Consider the following 20042-nt stretch of genomic DNA (forward strand, 5'->3'; position numbering starts at 1 on the left):
AGAGCCTAGCCACCCTACTGAATAAAATAGTTTTGCTCACTTGTACTCGCAATCTTGTCCTTTCGTCACTACTTAAAGCTTCTGGCCATATGTGATGGTAGGAACATAGATCGATCGGTAAATTGAGAGCTTTGCCTTTCAGCTCAGCTCCTTCTTCACCACAACAGACCGATACAGGGTCTGCATCACTGCATGCAGAATCTGCCTATGTGTAACTGTTTAAAGGGGGCGTTCAAAAAATGGAGGCGAACATTAACTTTGTTAAAGAATCTGGGACAAAGAGAAAGAAAAAAACATGTATTTAAAAGTAGGACATGTGGCTCTGAGTCACTTGTCCTTTTCTTGGAATCTGGTGACTGAGGTGAGGGTTTGCTTCCTGACCCCCCTCACACATTAAAACCGTAGTACAGCGTTTGACAAACATTTGTGCAACCCTCATATTTCAGAAAGCATTTTTATGATAGTATACTTCAGAAAGTCAACTTGGATATACAGTATTTAGATTAGTCAGTGTGCAGCTTCAATCCACTGAAAATGAGTCAACACACAACCATTATTGGTTATTGTCTACTGGCAACACAAATGTCGCAAGATAATTGTCTTGCCAAGAGTAAAGCCTGGTGTTGGTGTGCCACCATGGTGTGGGAATGCATGAGTACTCCAAGCACTGTGGAGCTGCGGTTCATTGAGGGGAAACATGAACATTCTGAAGAACATGATCATGAACACATTTCCCCAGTGCCGGGACCAGACCATATCTACTCATATCACCATGCATCTTGCTCCTCAGTTGTGTTACCATATATTTAGACAATAATGGCTCTATGTTGACTCCTTTCCAGTGGATTGTAAATGGATGCAGCTACACCAGCTGTACACTGACTACTTATATCCAAGTTCAGTTGTTCAGACGTTTGCTTTGCAGCCACTTTGATGACGTTTGCGATGCTCTCACATGCAAGTGGGAGGAATTTGTGGTTAGAGGTGTTCACAAGATTGTACACCCCCTTGTAAGGCAGCACATACACACACGCTTGCGTACATACATAAATTATATTGCAGTTGGACCGGCAAAATGAACTGCGACAAGAACTATCCCTTCCCACAAGTGTTTGTTGTGGATGGAGGTCAACAGCAGCATCAGCACCATCAGCACCACCATTCAGACCCGCTTCCAAATGTGGTACCCTGCTGGTCCTTCCCGCCTGCCCAGAAAAGGCTGAGGGGTCGCAGGCCAAGTGGCTGCTTCAAGGGGGTCATCCCTGGGCTCACCACGGTCATGCTGCTGCTTTTTGTGCTGGTGTTTGCGGCACTGGGCCTTGGGGGGTACCAGATTCACAACATGCAGGTAGAAATGAAGGACATGCGCAAGGTAAGCAACAAACTCTAATGTGCATATTGCATGCATTTAATTGAATGATTATCAGAGTAGATGTTTAAACTCAGAGGTTCAGTCTGTGGACAATAGTCCAAACAAAGACAGGATATCCTGACCCTTTAATTCTAAGAAAGCAAGTTGCTGCGACTTTGTGGTGACCATGCACTCTTATTTCTCGCTGACAGATTTCACATCAGGTCAAGCCGGTGCAAGAACTGAGCAGAACAGAGAAGCAAATTGGTAGGTCTATTAACTTTAAACAATCATGTTGGCAAATTGTGCAAGAAAGCAACAATTTGATGCTTTCAGGTTCCAATGGAGGAAAAAGAGATGAGAAGAAAGAAAAAGATGAAAGGCCCGCAGCACATGTGATAGGTAACAATTTCATTATAACAATACACCTCCTTAGGGAGTGACTGCAGGAAAAGCATGAGAAAGGCCATTTTCCGTCTCTAAAAGGTCCATAAAGGCATGCTTGGTGTGGAAAAACCTTGACCCTAACTGCATCAAAGACATTTAGGAACCTCACAAATTAAAGTTCTTTTGGATAAAGGAACACAAAAGATACTTACAACCTAAAAATACTAGTTTTTTTACTCCACACACCGCTCCGGCTCACCACTGTTGAGTTCTCTGTGTGGCTTATGTGATGTTGGCAAACAAGTCGGGTCCTTCAAGCAGCGATTTTTGTGAACGATGACAGTAAACAGTACATAGGTCCTTCGTTTATCACAGTTAATTGGTTCCTGACCTGACCGTGATAAGTTAATTTCTGCAAAGTAGGATTCAATATTAATAGTCAGAATATTTTGTTAGCAATGGCTTAGATAACCTGTTTTTACAAGCTTCCAAATACATAGGTGTTTTAACATTATTAGAGTCCTCCAGACACAAAATAACACCCCTATAGTCACCCTTACGCTTGGATTACACAATAAATCAGAGAAAATAAGCCATTTAAGACATAACATAGCCTCCTTGTATAGGAGAGGAGCATTCCAAGTTCTTGGAAGAAACATTTCTGCCACCTTGTGGCAATTTTTTTTGTCTTAAAACTGCGCCACACATAATCTCTTCTATTGTGCAGTTACATCACCACCTCTTTGTGCCTCTCGTGCAAAAAGACGTATAAATACGTTTTTGGGAACGAATGAGTTGACATTGTTACTCCGAACACTGATAAGTGTATGTATATAACAATGGTGCACACAGTGTTGATGTGTAATTCACCAGACTCTTTCTTATGTAAGTTTCTGGTTCTATGGTTATTATCACGCTTGAACGGTTTGAACTGTAAAATTCGAGGAATATTTTTCCTGTTTGGTTGAAGTGAAATTGTACTGAAGCTTTTACTCCTACACTCATTGCTGTAGGTCGAATAGAAAAAGTCACCTTCCGCAAAACCCTGCGTTGGGACACGCGGGTGGGCCAAGCATTTACCGCCGGGGGTGTAGCGTACCAGGTGGAGGACGGCGCGCTGCGAGTCAACCGGAGTGGACTGTACCACATCTACTCGCGAGTGGAGCTCATCTTCAAGAAATGCACGCCCACGTCCTCCTTTGTTCACACTGTGTTTGTGAAAAGGGCAGGGCATCCCCTTGGACCTGTGACCCTGATGGAGGCCCACAGGGCAGGATTCTGCTCCAGGCAGGCGGACCATGCCTGGACAGCCGACAGTTACCTAGGTTCAGCTCTGCAGCTGGAGGAGCGCGACAGAGTCATGGTGAACGTGTCGCACCCCAAATATCTCAGTGACTCGCATGATGGCAACTTTTTTGGCTTGTACCAAATCTGAAGACTGACTCAGAAGTCACCCATGCACCTAAAGTGTCATGGTGGGAATTATACAAAGGACTCACACAGTATTAATTATACAATTATGGCTTAACACTAACTTAGTGTGTATATTTTTCAAGAAAATATTTATTCATCCCTCATGTACTTATAATGAACTTGAGAGTCCTCAGCAATGTAGATGACTACATCTTATCATATTAATATATCATTTCTCACTTGCCTTTTATTGTCTTCACTTTTGTATTTCTCCACTGGCCGTATTCAAAGACACCACAGTGCAGCAGTTTTTGCACTTTCTGCCTCCCCCTTCTTCTCACCTCTGCTTTTTTTCTGACTGCACGCCACAGAGAGCCGTTAAAGGTGGTGAGAAAAAGCAAGACGAACAAAGATGTACACGCCAGACCCACATATGCTCGGTCTCATTACGCTTTACCCTGCTGTGTACTTCCTTCCTGTGCTAATACCTACCTAAATGGTCTCATGTACTTATGTCAATATAGTACGAACTGCGTGTGCTGTGTCTGCTGTGGTTTAGGTTCTCAAGTCAAAGTCCATCACATTTTCCCTTTGAAAATAGTCCAAGGTGAATTTATCTGCTCCAGGGTCAAGCTGCCGTCATCATAAGAAAATGTATTTGGAAAGAAGGCAATAATTACATTTTCATTACTTTGTATATATACACTGTACATACAGTGAAGAAAATAAGTATTTGAACACCCTGCTATTTTGCTATTTCTCCCACTTAGAAATCATGGAGGGGTCTGAAATTTTCATCGTAGGTGCATGTCCACTGTGAGAGAGATAAACTAAAAAGAAAAATCCAGAAATCACAATGCATGATTTTTTAACAATTTATTTGTGTGATACAGCTGCAAATAAGTATTTGAACACCTGTGTATCATCTAGAATTCTGACCCTGAAAGACCTGTTAGTCTGCCCATTAGAAGTCCACCTGCACTCCATGTATCATCCTGAATCAGATGCACCTGTTTGAGGTCGTTAGCTGCATAAAGACACCTGTCCACCCCATACAATCAGTAAGACTTTAACTTGTAACATGGCGAAGACCAAAGAGCTGTCCAAAGACACCAGAGACAAAATTGTACACCTCCACAAGGCTGGAAAGGGCTACGGAGCAATTACCAAGCAGCTTGGTGAAAAAAGGTCCACTGTTGGAGCTATCATTAGAAAATGGAAGAAGCTAAACATGACGGTCAATCTCAATCGGAGTGGAGCCCCATGCAAGATATCACCTCGTGGGGTCTCAATGATTCTAAGAAAGGTGAGGAATCAGCCCAGAACTACACGACAGGACTTGGTCAATGACCTGAAAAGAGCTGGGACCACCGTTTCCAAGGTTACTGTAGGTAATACACTAAGACGTCATGATGTGAAATCATGCATGGCACGAAAGGTTCCCCTGCTTAAACCAGCACATGTCAAGGCCCGTCTTAAGTTTGCATATGACCATTTGGATGATACAGAGGAGTCATGGGAGAAAGTTTTATGGTCAGATGAGACCAAAATAGAACTTTTTGGTCATAATTCCAATAAGCGTGTTTGGAGGAAGAAGAATGAAGAGTACAATCCGAAGAACACCATCCCTACTGTGAAGCATGGGGGTGGTAGCATCATGCTTTGGGGGTGTTTTTCTGCACATGGGACAGGACGAGTGCACTGCATTAAAGAGAGGATGACTGGGGCCGTGTATTGTGAGATTTTGGGGAACAACCTCCTTCCCTCTGTCAGAGCATTGAAGATGGGTCGTGGCTGGGTCTTCCAACACGACAACGACCCGAAGCACACAGCCAGGAAAACCAAGGAGTGGCTCCGTAAGAAGCATATCAAGGTTCTAGCATGGCCCAGCCAGTCTCCAGACCTGAACCCAATCGAAAATCTTTGGAGGGAGCTCAAACTCCGTGTTTCTCAGCGACAGCCCAGAAACCTGACTGATCTAGAGAAGATCTGTGTGGAGGAGTGGGCCAAGATCCCTCCTGCAGTGTGTGCAAACCTGGTGAAAAACTACAGGAAACGTTTGACCTGTAATAGCAAACAAAGGCTACTGTACCAAATATTAACATTCATTTTCTCAGGTGTTCAAATACTTATTTGCAGCTGTATCACACAAATAAATTGTTAAAAAATCATGCATTGTGATTTCTGGATTTTTCTTTTTAGTTTATCTCTCTCACAGTGGACATGCACCTACGATGAAAATTTCAGACCCCTCCATGATTTCTAAGTGGGAGAAATAGCAAAATAGCAGGGTGTTCAAATACTTATTTTCTTCACTGTACATTAATACAATTAATTTAATATTTACATTTAAATTAATAAAACAAATATGTTATTTAAAATTTTTTAACCATCACACAAGTAGACTAATTGAAGTAGAAAGTTGTGGCTATGGTTATTTTCACATTTTCCCTTCTTTGCCGTCAGAGACAACAAGACCGATGTCCTCTTCTCTTTTGACACGCAACCAACGTAGCTATCCTTGTGTTAACTTTGTTAACTCGTGTTATTCAGCTCTGAAACGTAGTAAGGGCGACCTGACTTCAGCAGAGAAGGAAAATGTTACTTATTGCTTCCAACCAACTTTATTTGAACATTACAGTCCCGAGGCATTTCACACCGGACGAACTTCCTGGTTCAAAGGTCAGGCAAGTTCACCCTACATAGCTGTCCAAGGCAAATGCCTGTAACACTCGGACCCGAGCAACAAAACACAATAATATCATAAGTGTCATTCCACTGACGAAAATCAGAAATCACTTTATAAAACAGCTACTTTGTTAGTAAATGTGTGCCTATTGACAGGATTGTGTTCTTACCCGTTTAATGTCACTTCTGTTTTCGGACATGACTGGTCAGCTTCTCAACATCGGGCATCCGACAAGATGAATGCATGAATGCAAATGATTCGGTCCAAGAAACGTTTAATCCTCTGTTCTCCTCAGTTATTTTTCTCTTTTTCTTTTTGGGATCCTTGGCCCATCACACAGCCGCCGGTTTGTTTACAACAGCCACCTGCCTGGCATCCCGCCCTGCTGATAGAAACTTATGTCGCAGGCTATGACGCAAATCTTCGTTGACAGAAATGTAGAAATTTAATATTTACTCTACATATTTTTACAGCATTGGAAAACGTTAAGAATGTTTGTGTCACGTTTGTCCTCCTACAGAAAACATATGAAACCACCCCCATCTTTTTCCATTTTCAAACATTTTTCAAAAAGCTCCAGGGAGCCATTAGGGCCCATTGGGGTTGCATTGAAAAGATTCCAACCAGAAACAATGACAGTTCCCCCTTATAACAAGATCGATATACACGTGTGATTTCCTGGGATGTAATTGTCCACAAAGTTGATTTAGAGAAGATCCCTGCTATTTGTTACACTCTAAACCCTAAAATGCATATTTTTGAAAGTCGAAATCCTGTAATAGGCCCCTTACAGTTATTGAATGCGTTTTACATGTTTCTCTACACATTGAGAAACAGACACAAAGTATTGTATTTGTTGAATTGATTTGTAAGGCACCGCCCTCTGCTGTATATATATCTGTAGCACTCTTTCCTGCAAACCTACAAATTGAAAAAAATATTATATACACAAACACAAAGAAGATGGGCGAATATGCAAGAGTGCATTTCTCCATTTCATTTATTTTTATTAGCAAAGGTGACAACCATGTTTATTAAATCCTTTATTCAATTTGTGTTTGTGTGTTTAGATTATTTTACATTTAAAAGAAACAAGTACAAATGTGTTGATTATTTTTGCGCTTTATATGAAACAAGAAGTTCCAGAAGTGTCAGTGATAGAAATAGGCACTCATTGTATGTTTTGTCTTTGTTTATTTAAACCACACATGGCATAAAGAACATACACACATCAAATAAAAATGTAATTAAAAATATTTAAAATAATCTAAAAAGGATTACAGTGTATATAGTACATATATATTTATATATGTATACACATAAAGTATATCATTTATGCTTTACTCACTATTACTTTTACTATTAAAATCATTCTGATGATAATTTGAAAAGGTCTGTGACGCTAAGGCCAAAGGGCAGGCCCTGCCCAGGTGCTCCATCATCCTGAGCTGACCTTCAAAACAGAGAAACTGCGTGCTCCTGTGTCTGTTGAGTGGTTGTGTTGGTGGCGCAGAGGAGGAGGCTTCCTCCACTGTCGCCATTTGTGCACAGGCCTCCAAAGGACTCAAAATGAAGAAGGCCAGGTTGACCTCCGAGGCCTTCTGGTTCTGAAACTGCAGCAACGCCAGCTGAACCATCGTCACGCACGTGCTTGTGGGCCTGGGGCTCTGCTACAGATGCAAACACACAAATGAATTCGTCAGTTATAGCACAAGAAGGACGAGGTGTTTGTATAAGCCATTCATTGAAATAGTTGAAAACTGAAAAAGTTGTAATTAAGGCAAACTCAAATGTATACTCTTTTCTACATTATTAAACATACACTGGGTGGGTGAAAGAAACTCACAATTTTAAAGTATCTTTATTTATTGGAATTCTTTGTGTTCTTTAATCAATCATTTCCTTTAAGATTGATTATTGGGTTTTAAAATTTGGAAGCCCTACAAGCATGGCTGAACACCTTACTGTCCGCCAGGACATCTAGGTGAAATCGGCTGATGCTATTCCTGGCCAGCTGGTAGCCAATTTCTGGTGTCCATAAGGAATTTTAAATAAAACCCCAAACTCAACACTTTCCACTCATATTCATTCATTCATCTTCTATGCCGCTTATCCTCATGAGGGTCGCGGGTATGCTGGAGCCTATCCCAGCTGTCTTCGGGCGAGATGCGGCGTACACCTTGGACTGATTGCCAGTCAATCACAGGGCACATATTGACAAACAACCATTCACACTCACATTCATACCTATGGACAATTCGGAGTCACCATAAACCGAGCGTGCATGTTTTGGGAATGTGGGAGGAAACCGGAGTTCCTCTCATATTCATTTCTTGTAAATATGAGCATTATAAGACATTTAACAATAGGGAACTACTTTTCAATCAAAGATGTATATTGCACAATCCAGAAGCAACAAAACCAATGTTGTAACAGCAGTAAGAATTACACTGTTCAGACAGCATGAATACACCTAAGGAGTTCACTGTAAGCAACTGTATGGTAAGAATAACACGCATGAGTCTCACAACAACAACAGCTGAGTAGCAGCATTTTAAAGTGGATGCAGAGGTAGATAAAGCTGTGCTGCATGATACTTCAAATGCAGCTACTGCCATCTTGTGGAGTTCATAATAAAGGACATGCTTGCTTACAGAGTCATCAGGTAATTGAATTGAGGCGTTAATTGGGGCATTTTTGCTATTCTTGTTATTGCAATGGCTGTAGTTTGACTGGATTAGACCGAGACTGCATCTCGCGTCCCTAAATAAGGTACATATTGTTATGTAAATGTAAACAATTTGGGCCATTTACTACCTTTGCTGAGTGTCATATTGTGACAGCGAGATTTATTGATTTTTTTCTTCCAGTTTGTTGCATAATTACAGAAAAACTACAGCCCTGATTCCTATGAAAATTTGGGGATGGATGCCACATTTGCTTAGCAAAGCCCATTAATCACATCCTGGTGCAAGTAGTAAAATGTATATAATTTCTTTTGTTATGTAAAGGCTACATTTCTATAGGGCTCTTGTGTTTGGTGTACAAAGTAATTTTAAAAGTATGAAAATGAAAAAAGACACATTACTTGCTTGCTTGCCGCACTTCTTCTTCTTTTTGGCCTGCACACAAACAAATGTTGCATCATATGTTGACTTGTTGCATCCAAAACCGGGCTCAGGTTTGTGCATGTGTGTGTGAGAGCGAGAGAGAGAGAAATAGAGAAAGACATACATAGTTGTCTCTGCAGGACCATTGGGGGTACATGCAAGCATGTTTGTGGCGGAGCACCTCTGCTTCCTGGAAGTACTTCTCCTGCTCCATCCTTGTCAACGCCTTCCACTGTGGAACATCACCACACTGTCAGTACACAACTCAATAAAGAGCCACAAAACGACAACACCGATAACACAACTCACCATTTGGCCCAGGATTTTGTTGACGTAGGCACTGTCTTTATTGGCAAACCTGGCCTTCACGATCAGTCTCTGTTCCTTCATGAACAACATGAAGGCGTTGGGGGGCTTTTTAATATATGGCCTACTATCCTCCTGTGTTGTAGGCTTCCCCGTTCTCCTACCAAACACAAAACAAGACAACATGGGCATGTATCGCCTCCGTGTGGATGTGTAAAGTAGACTTCTTTTTGTCAAATCTTACTTTGGTGATTTTGGAGCCGGGGGTGAGTAGAACAGGCAAGGTCCATAAGCATCAGGCAGCTGACTGTTCCTACACACACACACACACACACACACATAAGACAACAGCAGGTGTGCTGGGTGTGTCTAAATATCAGTGTATGTTACTTACATGACTCCAACAGGATTTTGGCTAATGATCTCCGGCTGGATCACAGGAGGAGCATAGCAGACCTATTGCCACACACAATGTTGTCATATATCCAGCATTTCAGTTGGAATGAATGCCAAATGAATTTTCAGATCATGTACATGCTTAATGTGATACTTGTTCAAGTGTTTTGTGTGTATTGCTAAGGTAGGGTCTTACTGTTTGCAGAGGAGCAGGAAAGTGACTGATTACTCCATTGTTGTACTCCATTTGCCACAGATGCTGCAGAGAACCACCAAGAGAAGATATAATGGACTGTATATATACTGTATATGTTGCAATGTACTACAACATTGTCATCAGGACTGTCGTGGGGGATTCTTGACCTTTTATTGACATTTTCCCGGTGTTGCATGTTACAACATATTCCCTTCAACTATGTTTTTTTTAATCCTCAAATTTAATCGATATCAATGCAAGTGATTTCACGTAACATATGTTTGTCCAAATTGTCCATTAACAAATTCAATCGTAATTAACCTATTTATTTTTATTTTTAGTACATATGTATTGGACAGATGCACACATACAGAATACTAGAAAGTACATTATTGTTGTAATACTTCTTCAAGGCTTGCTATTATCATCCAAATATTTCATCATAGCACATCTTCAGAAAACGATTATATTTACTTATTTATGCTAATTTAATATGGTTCTACAGCCTCAAGGCTATGGGCTGGGTGCCCCTCAAATAACCAATGCCAGTATAACTATGCATATGAATCTTGAAAAAGTCGTGAAGAAGTCGAGCAACGGATATCAACTTTGACAAAACATTCTGTAGCCTTCATTTTACCTGCTCATAATTGTCCAGGAGGTCTGCATGATCAAACTGGGGGTGACCAGCACTTTGGAGGGCGCTCATCTGGTCCATCTCCTCGTTAATTATCTCCGTAATACAGTCCCAGTCTGTCTCTGTCACGCTTGCCATTGTTCTGTTTCGTTGGATATCGTTAGCATTGGAATGCGAAAATAACGTTTATTAAGTTAAAAAGAAATAACTGTCTTATCGTATTTGATTGGTCATGTACAGTCACGTGACTTACTTTTTTAACGAACTATACACGGCCTATCATCGGTTGGCCAGTAGGCGGCGCCATCAGAACGTCCATTACTGAAACATTCTGGGTCAATTGTACATACATCAGTCCAATTGTGACACGCGTTATGTTTCCATGTTGGAAGTGGAGTTTGCCGTTTGAAGATGACTCATTTAGCTAGTTAGGCTTACACTGCTAGCTAGCAAGCTAGCTAGTACATCAGTTAAATTTCGACTCGAAGCCAATTTCATCAAGAAGTTGTGAGGTAGTAACGACGTGACAGAATCACATTAAGTAAAAACACGCTTTAATGTCCAACATTTTCTACTTACATTTCATGGTGATTCATTATTGGAATAGTTCCTTAATTTAGGTGCGATGTGCGCCGTCACCGCTAGATGGCCCTAAATCACCATTTCAAATGGCTGCTCATACACTGTTACAGTAACCACCATATCACTCCATCATATAGAAAGAATTTGCTGAATAAATAGTTACAGTATGTTGGTTAAATAACTTAAATTTTACATGTTGTATTTTAGGGCACCCGCGACCCTAGTGAGAAGAAGCGGCAAAGAAAACGGATGGATGGAGGGTATCTGACGGCCATGTGTTGAGCAATGTGTTGAGGCGGGCGCCCAGACTCTCCATCATGGCTTCTTGACGAGCCAACAGTTCGTGGAGGCAGGTTCCCATAGCGATAAGTGGCTCCTCTTGTTTCCTGAGGACTGATTGCTCCCAAGCGCAGCGCTTTCTTAACGGGGTCCTGCTCTGCGTGATCCATAGTTTGGCTGGTTCTTTCTGTTACGTCTTCTCGGTAGCGGACCACAGAATGCAGATGCAGGATGAAGGAGTTGAACGTACTTTTAATAACAAAATAAAAGAAGAACAAACTAAGGGCGCTGGCGGACGAGGCACACCAGGATAAGAGAACAGGCTAGAGTCCACTGGCACGGGGGGCAGGGACAGCTGGACAGGAGCGAGAGAGCTGGCAGCAAGGTCGTGACGAGCATGAACGTCGCGTAGAGCGAACAAAGAACCAGCAACTCCCAGCTGCCTCCAATCAGCCTAAGTAGTGGAGCGGCCTGATGGAGAACAGGTGCGTCCCGCTGTCCCAGCTCCAGGCGGGCGATAGACTGGAGAGAGAGAAAGAAAGAGAGCACCACAAGAGGCAACAGGTGATCGTAAAAGTACCCCCCCCCTTAACGAGCGCCTCCTGGCCGTTTACCTGGCTTCTCAGGAAACCGGCGGTATAAGTCGGTGAGGAGGCGTGGGTCGAGGATAAGAGACCTTGCGACCCATGAACGCTCGTCTGGGCCGTAACCATCCCAGTCGACCAGATACTGGAAGCCCCTTCCCCTTCTTCTCACGTGTAAAACTGCCTTGACTGTGAATGCAGGGTGACCGTCGACTCGCCTGGGTGGAGGGGGAGGCACCTCGGGGGGGCTGAGAGAGCTGAGGGTGACAGGTTTAAGGCGAGAAATGTGGAATACCTCATTGCACTTGAGGGATTGTGGAAGGCGCAGCTTGAAGGAGACCCTGCTGATGACCCGAGTGATGGGGTAAGGGCCGACGAACCTGGGGGCCAGTTTCCTTGAGTCCACGGTGAAAGGCAGGTCACGGGAGGACAGCCACACCTCTTGCCCCACCCGGTAGTGGGGGGCAGGTGTGCGGTGGAGGTTGGCTACCCGTTGGTTCCGCTCGGATGTCCTTGCAAGGGCGGACCGGGTGTTGCGCCAGGCTAAGCGTGCCCGGCGGAGGCGGGTGGCCACCGAGGGGACTGTCGAGTCCGGTTCCAAGGAGGGGAATGCTGGTGGCTAGAAGCCATAGGCGGCGTGGAATGGTTCTGATCAGGGAGTTATGAGCATACTCGATCCAAGGAAGATTGGTGGCCCATGTGGTTGGCTGTTGATGGCAGACGCACCAGATGGCAGCCTCCAGGTCCTGGTTGGTCCGTTCCATCTGACCGTTACTCTGTGGGTGGTAGCCAGAAGTGAGGCAGGGGGTTGCCCCCAGGGACCTGCAAAAGGCCCTCCAAACTGCGGACGAGAACTGGGGACCTCTATCAGAGACCACCTGCAACGGAATGCCGTGAAGGCGGAAAACGTGGTGGACCAGGAGCTGAGCGGTCGCCAGGGCAGAGGGGAGCTTGGGGAGGGTGACGAAGTGGGCCATCTTCTGCCCACGATGGTGAGGATGGTGGTCTTGCCGCTGGAAGGGGGGAGACCAGTAACAAAATCCACGGCTATGTGGGACCAGGGCCGGGACGGGATGGGCAGGGGGTGGAAGAGTCCAGCGGGGGCCTGGTGGGAGGCCTTGTTCCGGGCGCAGACTGCACAGGCAGCCACGAACCTCTTGGCGTCTGCAAGGAGGGTGGGCCACCTGAAACGTTGGCAAAGGAGGAAGATGGTGCGATTGATACCGAGGTGGCATGCCAGCTTGGAACTGTGGGCCAAGCATAACACGTCGGAGTGGAGTCTGGGGGTAACGAACAGGCGTCTGGGTGGGCAAGCCTTGGGGGGTTAGATCGTTTGGAGAGACTTCGTGACCCGCCTCTCAATATCCCACTGGAGGGCCCCAAGGATACAAGATTTAGGGATTATAGGTTCCGGGGTGGTCTGTTTGGTGGGGGCGGCGTAAATGCGGGATAAGGCGTCCAACTTAGTGTTCTGGGATCCTGGGCGGAAGATAATAATGAAGTTAAAACGGGTGAAGAACAGGGCCCACCTGGCTTGGCGGGGTTTGAGTCGCTGAGCAGAGCGGAGATAGGTCAAGTTCTTGTGATCCGTGAGGACTGTTAATGGGAGTTCCGCCCCCTCCAACCAGTGCCTCTACTCCTGGAGGGCCAGGACGACGGCCAGGAGTTCCCTGTTGCCAATGTCATAATTCCGTTCAACCGGAGTCAGGAATCGAGAAAAGAAGGCGCAGGGGTGCAGTCTCCGGTCGGTGGTGGAGTGCTGGGAGAGGACGGCCCCCACACCTGTGTCAGAGGCATCAACCTCGACAAAGAAGGGGAGAGATGGGTTAGGGTGAACCAGGACGGGTGCAGAAATGAAAAGAGCTTTAAGCGATTTGAAAGCGGAGTCTGCTTCCGGGGTCCAAACGAAAGGGATCTTGGAGGAGGTGAGTCTGTTAAGGGGCTCTGTGATGCGGCTGAAGTTGGAGAACCCTAGAAACCTTTGTAGGTGCTTGCGAGAGATTGGGACCGGCCAGTTAGTTACGGCCTGAATCTTGGCAGGGTCAGCTCTAAGCTGGTCCTTTTCTATGACAAACCCCAGAAATGGGGTGGATGATGCGTGAAAACAGCATTTCTCAGCCTTAACAAATAATTTGTTCTCCAGGAGACGTTGGAGAACCAGGCGTACATGTTGGATGTGTCTTTCGAGGGAAGGGGAAATGATGAGGATATCGTCGAGGTAAACAAAGAGGAAGCGGCCGAGCATATCGCGAAGGATGTCGTTATCCAAGTTTTGGAAGACGCCGGGTGCATTTGTGAGACCGAAGGGCATTACCAGGTACTCAAAGTGGCCGACATGTGTGTTAAACGCAGTCTTCCATTCATCACCGTCCCGGATGCGCACAAGGTGATAGGCATTGCGGCATTGTGTGTGTGTGTGTGTGTGAGAGAGAGAGAGAAATAAAGAAAGACATATACATAGTTGTCTCTGCAGGACCATTGGGGGTACATGCAAGCATGTTTGTGGCGGAGCACCTCGGCTTCCTGGAAGTATTTCTCCTGCTCCATCCTTGTCAGCGACTTCCACTGTGGAACATCACCACACTGTCAGTACACAACTCAATGAAGAGCCACAAAACGACAACACTGATAACACAACTCACCATCTGGCCCAGGATTTTGTTGATGTGTGTCTTTATTGACAAACCTGGCCTTCACACTCAGCCTCTGTTCCTTCATAAACAATTTGAGGGCGTTGGGGGGCTTTTTAATATATGGCCTACCATCCTCCTGTGTCGTAGGCTTCCCTGTTCTCCTTCCAAACACAAAATAAGACAACATGGGCATGTGTCACCTCCATGTGGATGTGTAAAGTAAAGTAGACTTCTTTTTGTCAAATCTTACTTTGGTGACTTTGGAGCAGGGTGTGTGTAGCTACCGATGTCACTACATTTACAACAATATTTTTTGTTATTGTACACATTTAGTTTATTAAGAAATTTATTGTATTGTGAGTCATGTGACACAAATCGGAAGTACTGTGTGGTAACCGGAAGTACTGCGTAGTAACAGGAAGTACTCTGTAGTAAGAGAAGCGTTTGGAGCGCGAAGCACAACGAGAAAGTCAGACAGACAGACAGACAGACAGAGAGAGAAAGAGAGATTTCCTGTATAATCTACCATTGGTCCACCTGGCGAACACGGTGAATACAACTTTGTTTAAAAAAACTATTGTATTGTATATTTATTGATTGTTTTATGCAAATTGTATGTGTTTGTTTGCAGTTTTCACGGTGTCTAACGATGTTTCACGATGCTTCAATGTCCTGCAATGGCGTGTGAATGCAATGAAGAGCAATAAATGCATGGAGGACATCAGTAAAAGAGGCGTGAACCTTTTGCTGGACCAGGGTAGTTACAGTTAAAACGTGGCCTAAATCCATCGTGGGGTGGAACGGTCCGCAACAAATCGAGAACAACGAGCAACCGTCATCCGAACGGACTTCGGTTTTATCGTGCAGTTCACGACATCACCAGCAGAGGGAACTAAAGTCCTTCGGCCGGACAGTGATAGCCCAATCGTTGATGGACTGTTCTTCAAAGGTTTGAAGCAACAAATGTACAGCATATACCATCAAAGTAAGGTATTAATTGTTACATAAACTGTAGTTATTTGTGGTATAACTGCAAGTTTGTCCCATGCTGTGTGAATGGGAGCGGTGATGAGAGCACATCAATGATCGTCCCAGTTTAGGTTTCATTGTCCAATGCCCCAGAGTCTGAAACGTTGGTGTATGCCTTATTAGACACCCAGAGTAACCGCACATTTGTTGATCAAGCACTGTGCAAGAAACTGAAGGCAGAAATAGAGCCAGTAAGACTGAAGCTCTCAACCATGCTGGCAAGAAAGTCAGTTGTGAATAGTCACAAGGCAAAGGGTCTGCGAGTGAGAGGTTTCTCCTCCGAAATCTTCATTGATCTACCACCGGCATATACAAGAGACTTCATCCCACTTGAACGCTCTCATATCCCTACCAACAAAACAGCCAAGAAGGAACACCTCGCCACTATAACTCACGAGATTCTTTGTCTAATGGATTGTGAGGTTGGGCTGCTTATAGGATACGACTGCCCAAGAGCACTCGTTCCAAGAAGAGTTATGTCAGGCACCGACAATGAGCCATATGGAATCAAAACAGACTTGGGGTGGAGTATTGTTGGAGGTGGATCTCAGCCTGTCAGCTCGATGGAGGTAACTGGTCTGTGTCATCGCATGATGGTGAAAGAGTTGCCACCTGCCTCAATCATCAAAGCACTTGAGCTTGACTTTGCAGACACTCAATCCAAGAAGAAAGACATATCCCAAGTTCCTGGAAATACTCAGTGGGAAAATCCATCATAATGAAAGTGGCCATCTTGAAATGCCCCTCCCATTTAAAGTACGCACTGTCCTTCCAGACAACAAAAGGCTTGCCTTAATTCGACTAAAGCACCTCAAGAGAAAATTGGACAATGATCCCAAATTCAAAGAAGATTATGTAAGCTTCATGGAAGGTGTCTTCAGAGATGGCGATGCAGAGAAGGCTGACAAGGTGGTACATCCCACATCAAGGGGTTTACCACCCTAGGAAACCAGATAAAATCAGAATCGTGCTTGACTGCTCAGCCAAATATGAAAGTACAGCACTGAACGATCTCCTTCTAACGGGACCAGATCTCACCAATGGGCTCACAGGAGTGATGTGTCGCTTTCGCCAACGCCCAATAGCAGTCATGTGCGATGTGGAAAAAATGTTCCACAGATTCCATGTCACGGAAGAAGACCGAGACTATTTGAGGTTTCTATGGTGGGAAAATGGAAACACAGACACAGAACCTCAGGAATATCGAATGAAAGTACACCTATTCGGTGCTTCATCTTCACCAGGCTGTGCCAACTATGGAATTAAACATTTAGCTGCTCTAAATGAAGAGGAACACCCAGCAGCAGCCAACTTCATCAGAAGAAACTTCTATGTCGACAACGGCCTCATCAGTGTGGATTCTGTTGAAGAAGCAAAAGAACTGGCCAAGGAAGTTCAAGCTATTGGCGCTAAAGGAAAACTGCGCCTCCATAAGTTCATCTCCAATGACAGGAAAGTTCTGGAGTCTATTGAGGTCAACCAACGTGCTCCAGAAGCAAAGGATGTGGATCTCAACCACAGTGCTCTTCCAGTTCAGCAAGTTCTTGGAGTACATTGGGATGTTGAGAGTGATTCCTTCCACTTCAAAGTTTTTCTTAACGAGACACCACTCATACGACGTGGAATTCTCTCAGCTGCAGCGTCTGTATATGATCCCTTAGGATTTCTGGCCCCATTCCTCCTCTCAAGAAAACTAGTCCTCCAAGAGATGTGTCAAAATGGCATAAGCAAGTAATTTTAAACGTATGAAAATGAAAAAAGACACATTACTTGCCGTACTTGTTCTTCTTTTTGGCCTGCACACAAACAAATGTTGCATCATATGTTGACTTGTTGCATCCAAAACCTGGCTCAGGTTTGTGCATGTGTGTGTGAGAGCGAGAGAGAGAGAAATAGAGAAAGACATACATAGTTGTCTCTGCAGGACCATTGGGGGTACATGCAAGCATGTTTGTGGCGGAGCACCTCTGCTTCCTGGAAGTATTTCTCCTGCTCCATCCTTGTCAACGCCTTCCACTGTGGAACATCACCACACTGTCAGTACACAACTCAATGAAGAGCCACAAAACGACAACACCGATAACACAACTCACCATTTGGCCCAGGATTTTGTTGATGTATGCACTGTCTTTATTGGAAAACCTGGCCTTCACAATCTGCCTCTGTTCCTTCATGAAAAACATGAAGGCGTTGGGGGGCTTTTTAATATATGGCCTACCGTCCTCCTGTGCGTAGGCTTCCCCGTTCTCCTACCAAACACAAATTGTCCATTAACTAATTCAATCGTAATTAACCTATTTATTTTTATTTTTAGTACATATGTATTGGACAGATGCACACATACAGAATACTAGAAAGTACATTATTGCTGCTCATAATTGTCCAGGCGGCCTGCATGATCATACTGGGGGTGAGCAGCACTTTGGAGGGCGCTCATCTGGTCCATCTCCTCGTTAATTAGCTCCGTAATAACTTCCCAGTCTGTCTCTGTCACGCTTGCCATTGTTCGGTTTCGTTGGATATCGTTAGCAATGCGAAAATAACGTTTATTAAGTTAAAAAGAAATAACTGTCTTATCGTATTTGGTCATGTACAGTCACATGACTGTGTGATGCTGTCTCTGGTATGTGTTTGGGTTGGCGGCGCCGAGGGCAAGGCTTCCATCGGCGTCGCTGTTTGCGCACCGGCCGCGCACTGACTCAGCGTGGAGAAGGCGAGGTTGACCTGCGAGGCCTCCTGCATGATGCAGACGTCGCTGACAGACTGCAGCCACACTGTCTGAACCATTGTCAGAAGATCTGGGTTAGAATCTCCGTTGGGCATCTCTGTGTGGAGAAGGAGTACTGAGTAACCAGTAACCATTTGAGGTTTCTTTGGTGGGAAAAAGGAAACACAGACACAGAACCTCAGGAATACCGAATAAAAGTACACCTATTCGGTGCTTCATCTTCATCAGGCTGTGCCAACTATGGAATTAAATATATATATTTGTTTCTTCTAATACTATTTAAAATGCCCAAGATTGCTGATTTATTCTTGTATAACAATTAACTATAACATTCCTTCAATTCTTAATATTCCTAAGATTGGAGTCAATTTATTGTCATGTCATGTTTTTTCAGCTTCTTTCTCTGCAATGTTTTAGTAGAACATTTGACAATATTTTTAAAATCCTTTCTTCATTTTGTAGGCTGCAAACAGCATTTTGTTAAGAATATTTTTCTTTTGGATCCTGCTGATTAAAAAAAGACAGCTACTACTGTGTTCCTTGTTTGTGTACATTATATAAACCAAGAAAATTAATCATTACGCTGACATAAGGAGTGATCGCCAGTATTTTCAGTGTTAAAGAATATCCACTCATCGTATTTACGGCCGATTTCCAACAGTAATATACTGTATTAACGGATTACGGTTTTTTACTGTAGTTTGCAATGCATTGTGGGTTGTTCAATGTGAAGCAACACAGCGCATGGGCTGTCAACAGTATGCTACTGTTATAAATTACAGTAAACTACAGTATTTTAAAAAATTTGGTGCGTGCCAAACTCGCGAGGGAAAGTTCTCCTGCCTGCGCATGTTTGCTACCCATGAACATGAAGTCTTGCTTCATCTGCATCCTTCCAAATGTGCATCTACACTCAAAAAATAAATGTTTAGCCTCAACAAAAAAAATCAACGCAACAGTTTCCATTAGTCTTTCTTAGTTATGACAACTTAATTTGAAATTGCTTTGAACCAACAAACAATATTGCATTGCACGAATTAGCTTTTCCTCTTCACTCAAAGCTTATTTTAAGTAATGCTTACTGAATAATTGTTGTCATAGGGACAAGTTTTCGAGTTCGTAACTCAAAAAAATATGTTAAGTCAACTGACATTTCATTCAAAGTAGTTTAATTTGTTGTCTACTAATAACAATGCACACAGCTTTTTAAGTAGCAGTAACTTTATATATATATATATGTTTAAATATATTTAGAAAAAAAGAGCACAGCTACACATGTTAATGAACAAAATATATACTTTTTCAGGAAAAATGTGGCTGTGGCATTTGGGTAACAGCTGCTGTAGGTAGCAGTTACACGGCTAAACTAGCTCAGGGGAAGAATATACAACTAACACGTGGTAACATTGCTATAGAAGCTAGCAGTCACATGGCTAAACAAGCTAACTTTGACTTATCTCAATGAAAGTCTATTGTGACTAATTTAAAGTCATCACTTCAGTAGAACAATTAGAAACACATTTTACTCACCATGAAATGTTGCTTCAGTCTCCTGCACTGTCTTGTCTTGTAGGAGATGGAACTTAAAATGGAAAGGTTAATGTTAAGAAAAATTATGTTACCAAGCTAATGTTATTAAGTCATGGCAACTTGAATTTTGTTTTAAGCTTACCAACAATAAAATTGGAGTGTATATGACATGCTAAATTAAGCCAACGTTAT

At 43.6% G+C, this 20042-nt stretch overlaps 1 protein-coding gene across 2 annotated transcripts; it reads left to right on the forward strand.

Moving 5' to 3' along the window:
* The first annotated feature begins 1054 nt into the window (after positions 1 to 1054).
* On the forward strand, positions 1055 to 5210 carry faslg (Fas ligand (TNF superfamily, member 6)). 2 transcript variants are annotated; one of them, XM_058074318.2, is made up of 4 exons: positions 1055 to 1372; positions 1564 to 1618; positions 1688 to 1753; positions 2752 to 5210. In XM_058074318.2, exons 1-4 carry the CDS (start codon positions 1076 to 1078, stop codon positions 3171 to 3173), a joined length of 840 nt encoding a protein of 279 aa, XP_057930301.2. In that variant the 5' UTR covers positions 1055 to 1075; the 3' UTR covers positions 3174 to 5210. The 2 variants fall into 2 exon arrangements, with proteins under 2 accessions (XP_057930301.2, XP_078646251.1); XM_078790125.1 differs by having other exon boundaries at positions 1564 to 1753.
* The last annotated feature ends 14832 nt before the right edge of the window (positions 5211 to 20042 follow it).

The sequence above is a fragment of the Doryrhamphus excisus genome, linkage group LG4 (assembly GCF_037039965.1).
Source record: "Doryrhamphus excisus strain RoL-2023G ecotype Guam linkage group LG4, RoL_Dexc_Guam_v1.1, whole genome shotgun sequence".
Lineage (NCBI taxonomy): Eukaryota > Metazoa > Chordata > Actinopteri > Syngnathiformes > Syngnathidae > Doryrhamphus > Doryrhamphus excisus.

Bases quoted from the DNA above. Each gene is read 5' to 3' on its own strand.
- faslg (XM_078790125.1), top strand. From the start codon at position 1,076: ATGAACTGCGACAAGAACTATCCCTTCCCACAAGTGTTTGTTGTGGAT. The intron at 1,373-1,563 runs GTAAGCAACAAA...TCTCGCTGACAG, and splicing joins AAATGAAGGACATGCGCAAG to ATTTCACATCAGGTCAAGCC. The intron at 1,754-2,751 runs GTAACAATTTCA...TCATTGCTGTAG, and splicing joins GCCCGCAGCACATGTGATAG to GTCGAATAGAAAAAGTCACC.